Source organism: Anser anser (assembly GCF_964211835.1).
Source record: "Anser anser genome assembly, contig: HAP1_SCAFFOLD_64, whole genome shotgun sequence".
NCBI lineage: Eukaryota > Metazoa > Chordata > Aves > Anseriformes > Anatidae > Anser > Anser anser.
Window position 1 is genome coordinate 796,764 of NW_028153592.1, and position 5,295 is coordinate 802,058.

General features: G+C 55.5%; 1 protein-coding gene across 1 annotated transcript; it reads right to left on the reverse strand.

The window, feature by feature from the left end:
• Positions 1 to 4,054: 4,054 nt before the first annotated feature.
• LOC310891865 (olfactory receptor 14C36-like) lies at positions 4,055 to 4,996 on the reverse strand (the record flags this gene model as incomplete). The annotated part of the gene is made up of 1 exon (XM_083854095.1): positions 4,055 to 4,996. The coding sequence occupies one exon, from the start codon at positions 4,994 to 4,996 to the stop codon at positions 4,055 to 4,057; it is 942 nt and encodes a 313-aa protein (XP_083710221.1).
• Positions 4,997 to 5,295: the final 299 nt, after the last annotated feature.

A 5,295-nucleotide genomic window follows, 5' to 3' on the forward strand; every position in this document is an offset into this window, starting at 1 on the left:
CTTTGTGTGGAGCGATCCCGAGCAGGTCCCTTGGGATGCGTTCATTTCCACGTTTGTTACCTCCTTCATCTCTTCCTCAGGAGACAGAAGGTGGCGTCCCGCACACCTTCCCTGCCTCTTACTGCCTCCCGTGTTGCCATGAGCCACTTCATTTTGACCAGGGGCCATGGAAAAGGAACAAGGCCTTTCTGGGTCATTGATGGCAGAGGGCTTTGGTCACCGCGGGCTGTTCAGCTGTGTTTGTCACGAGTTGAGGAGCCTGGCCTAGCTTCAGGGCCCCTCATCCTGGAGGGTCGAAGCACTGCTGACAGACCGGCTGAGGCGAGGGGGCAGGAGTGCGGGTTAGGCCTGAGGGACAGCTGAGACCAATCCTGTCTGCTGTTGTGTTTTTGTTTTGTTTTTTTTTCCTCCAGGAGGTCTGGAACCTGTCTTCACAGTGGGACCAAACAGACAGCTCATGGCCCACGTACCGAAAGCTACAAGAGCAAGCCCGGGCAGAAATGGCTGCATGGGAAGCCTGGTCTGAGGGGGAGGACCAACAGATACCCCAGCTACTGGCAGTGATCAACAGCGCTGAGAACAGCAGCGATCCTCTCCGCCAGGGCTCCGAGGGCGGCAGGTCCCAGGGTGGTGGGAGCAGGACGGGCACCAGGCCGCAGGGCAGGGCTTTGCCTGCTCCTCCCTGTGAGGGAGAGGTTGTCAGCAGAAAGTGAGGGATAAAAGCAGCAGCCAGACGTGGGCTGGCAGCACCGAGTCGCCTGGTTCCCAGGTCCTGTTGCAGGGCCCTTTCAAGAGGTCCTCTGGGAAACAGCACCTGTGTGTCCAGTCCTGTTTGATGAGAGCGTCTTCTCCTTGCAGCGATTCAACAGCCAACATGCTTGGACTCCCCGTCCTCCAGCCCAGCCCAGGAGCAAGGAGGTCAGGAAGAGGTGGAGGAAGGCTGAGAACCCTGCCCCAGCAGAGGAGTTGGGAGCAGCAGCCAAGCTGGAGAGACTCCAGCCTGAGTAAGTGTGTGCCGGCTCCGTTCCCGTCCTGGGGCACTCGAGTAGCTCTTGAGTGATGTCAGGACATGTCCAGGAGCCCGGTCCCTGAGTCCTGGGCTTGCCTCTGACACCCTTTGATTCCTCCTAAAGCGGGCATGACCTTGGTTACCGCCAAGGCCTAAAACTCATCACAGGTTGGAAGGGTGGGTGCACGTGGCACCGCATGGCTGCAGGGTCTGGATGAGGGGAGAGGCAGAAGGGGTGTCTGACAGAGGCTGAGGGATCCCTTTCTGCTGTGGAGGCACTCCCACCTTCCTGCCCTCTGCCCACCTCCCTGCCCTCTGCCCAGCCCAGCCCAGCTTCTCATGCTGGGCTGGCCCCAGGGCAGTGTCCGGAGCAGGCTGCTGCAGGGCTCTGGGCACTGCCACCACAGCCCCAGTCCCTCTGAAGGGCACGGCAGCTCCTGGGGGCACAGAGGGCTCAGCCCCACAGATGGGACATCCGAGGCACAAGCCAGCCCCTGGGAGGCCTGCAGCCCCTCCGTGCCATCCCTGGGGGTCTTCAGGCAGCTCCTCCTGCCCCAGGGCCAGGGCAGCCGGGCCTGAGCTGCTGCAGCCAGAAAGGATTTGCTGGTCCCATTCCTTCCTCATCAGCTGAGATCAGGTCTCAGACAAAGAAGAGGCTGTAGCTGCATTTAGTTTGCTTAAATATGCTGAGAGCCTGGGGATAGCTGCTGCCGAGAGGCAAAACCCCTCTCTCAGCAGAAGGGATGAGGAACAAAGCCTTCATCCTGTTAGCCTGATCTCACAGTGATACCCAGGCACAAAGCTGCCAGGCTGTCACCAAGACTGTGGCAGGGTGCCGCCCCGGCCAGCAACAAGCAGCATTTCAGGAGCATCCAGCCCTATTGCTTCTTGTGCAAGTGACTGGCCGCCTTCCCGAGCCTGTCGGGCTTCTCGTGCATTCGACACCGCAAAGAAAAGGGAAGACAAGGCGGTGAGGCACAGGGAGCGAGCAAAGGCAGGGGCGGGCAGGGGCGCCCCGGGCACACGGGCCGGGTCCCCCCCTCAGGCCCCGAGACGCCCCCAGCCCGCCCACGACCCCTAAGATGGCGGCGCCCGCCCTGCCTGGTCAGGCGGTCGCACGGTTGCCATGGCAGCGAGCCCCAGGCAGCCGGCAGGGGGTGGGGCTCCCTTTGCCTGGCGGCTCTGGCAGCCAATCGGCGCCCGGCAACCGGTGCTGCTTCTTTCCTCTGCTCTCACTTCCGCGCTCTCCTCCTGGGCCTTGTGGTGGGTTGGGCCCGATTGCTCCTGGAGCTTGGGCACAGTGCTGCTGGGTGGCAGTCCTGTGACTGCAGGCGGGGACGAGCAAGGGATAAGTCTTTGCCACAGCATTTGCATCACGTGAAGGGAAGCTGCTCGGGATAGCACCTGAGGGCTTGGGTCTTCTTGCGCAGTTGCTGTCAAACACACTCACCAGAAAACAGACTCTAAATAGGGACCTTGTTTTGCTTGTTTCTACACGGGCTCAGGGTGATAAGGGACGTTTTTAGCCTAGAGCAGAGGAGGGTCTGAAGGGATCTCACCAATGCCTATAAATACGAGAAGAAGGTGGTTTTTTTCGTATTTGTTTTTCCCCTTATATTTGTTGGTTTATTTCTTTGTCTTCTTTCTTATGAAGTTGTTACCCATCTGAACCCCCGAGTTCTCACACTTTTACCTTTTTCAATTCTCTCATTCATCCTGCTGTGAGGGGAGAGGGGAAAAAACGGCTGTGCGGTGCTTAGGTGCCTGGCAGGTTATACAGCATCAGTCCCTGTGTGTCTTCCCTTCCTCGTGCATGCTGTCTCCCACTGAATCCCACAGGAGCTGCAGAGTCATCTTTTGCCTGTGGACATCTTAATTCGGTACTGTCCCTGTGGGTGACTCCAGCTTGACTGATCTCTCCCTTTGTGAGGCTCCAGTCACTGCCTACCCTGGGCAAATGCTGTTCCCAGTTGAACCGGTTTGTGTGTGCTCAGCTGTATCCGTGTGTGCACGTTTGTGTGTGTGTACAAGACGGTGTGTTTATGTACACACATGGGCGTATTTGCTTGCTAGCGCAAGAGTGTTGGGTATTCTGGGGCAATTTCTCCTGGTTGCTGATGCAACAAGAAGCTGGGCTGGATCTTAGGGCTGAGGGACCTTTCTTGATGGCCTGAGGGGATGGTATATGGAGCATCAGGATGTTCTCAGTAGGCTCTCTTTTCCCATGGGGCTTGCAGAGGCTTCCAGCCATGCAGAGATCCAAGGATGTTGCAAGGATCCAAGGGCTTGCTCTTTCTGTGATCACAGCTTCACTCCAGTCCTTCAGGTGTACGTGAGCTGAGAAGCCTCGTCCGGTGGTGACTTTTGAGGTAAGGGCCAACAGATAGCTTGGGGGAAACTGTCTCAAGGATGCGTGCTGGCCCTAGGAACTGCAGGACAGAAGCAAACAGACACAGCTGCACAGGGTGAGAAGTAGACCCAGCTGGGTTGGGATCACTGCTGCCAAACCCTCTCACTGGGTTCCATGGTTGTGGCAGCTTCAGGCAGCTCCCCATTAATTTCCTGGACGATGTCCTCTGCCCTGACGGTTGTGGGACAGTCACGGCTGTGTACCTCAGTGACTGTTCACCATTTCTGCTGTCATCAGACACCAACAGCTTACTCCTAAATCCTACCCTCGGTCTCTCACAGCTCACAAAATGAGCTTTTTCTTTGCCTTATCCGTGGAGCAACAGGCTTTTCGGGGAGCAGCTGCTCAGCCCTGGTCTTGGCACCAGCTTTGAAAGAAGAACCAAGTCTTCAAGAAGAGCACTGGGGAGATGCAATTTTATTAGGCAGACGCTATCACAGAGTTTACTCTGGCCTGCTGTTATACACATATTATAAAGCCTCGAGAGTAAACAGAACAGTTTCATTCCGCAGTAGGTGGCCGAAGAATAAAGAAACATATTTCTAAGAAATTAGTAAATGCAAATGATACTGAGGATAAAAACTTCAATAATGATAAACAAGGAGCAGGCCTGCAAGGGAAGTCATTTGTGTAGATCATTTAAATTTATCACTAATCAGAAATATCCATGCAATCACTTTCCTAACAGCACTCTTAAGCTCCTTGTTTCTCATGCTGTAGATGAGGGGGTTCAATGCCGGTGGCACAACTGAGTACAGAACTGCCACCACCAGGTCCAGAGATGGTGAGATGGAGGGGGACTTCAGGTAGGCAAATATGGTCATGCTGAGAAACAGGGAGGCCACGGCCAGGTGAGGGAGGCACGTGGAAAAGGCTTTGAGCTGTCCCTGCTCAGAGGGCATCCTCAGTACAGCCCTGAAAATCTGCACATAGGACAGCACGATGAAAACAAAACACCCAGACGCTAAACAGAATCCAACCATAATTATCCAAACTTCCCTGAGGTAGGAGTTTGAGCAGGAGAGCTTGAGGATCTTTGGAACTTCACAGAAGAACTGGTCCACAGCATTGCCTTGGCAAAGTGTCAGAGAAAATGCATTAGCAGTGTGCAGCACAGCATGGAGAAAGCCACTGCCCCAGGCAGCTGCTGCCATCTGGGCACAAGCTCTGCTGCCCAGGAGGCTCCCGTAGTGCAGGGGCTTGCAGATGGCAACGTAGCGGTCGTAGGACATGACAGTGAGAAGATAACACTCTGCTGAAAACAAAAAGAAAAAGAAAAAGACCTGGGCAGCACATCCTGTGTAGGAAATGGCCCTGGTGTCCCAGAGGGAATTGACCACGGCTTTGGGGAGAGTGGTGGAGATGCAGCCCAGGTCGAGGAGGGCGAGGTCGAGGAGGAAGAAGTACATGGGGGTGTGGAGGCGGTGGTCGCAGGCTGCGGCGGTGAGGATGAGGCCGTTGCCCAGGAGGGCAGCCAGGTAGATGGCCAGGAAGAGCGCGAAGTGCAGGAGCTGCAGCTCCCGCGTGTCTGCGAATGGCAGGAGGAGGAACTCGCTGATGGAGCTGCTGTTGGACATCTGATGCCTGTTGGGTATGGAGATCTGTACATGTAGTAAAAGGCAATGAAAAGTTAGGACAGGTTTCTCTGAGTGAACCCTATGCCATTCCTTGTAGACCTCCCCCTGCCATACTCCAATGCTTTTTGTTTCTCTGCTGGAATCTTTCATTTAGCTCCATGACATGAGCTTCATTTTTAAGGTTCAGTGTGCGATGAGGAGCAGGGGCCTCTGCTGCTGGTCTCGCGAGGGAATCAGTCCTGACCCAGTGCAGGGAGTACACAGGAACATAGCAGGAGGGCAAGGTTTTATTTTCAGAT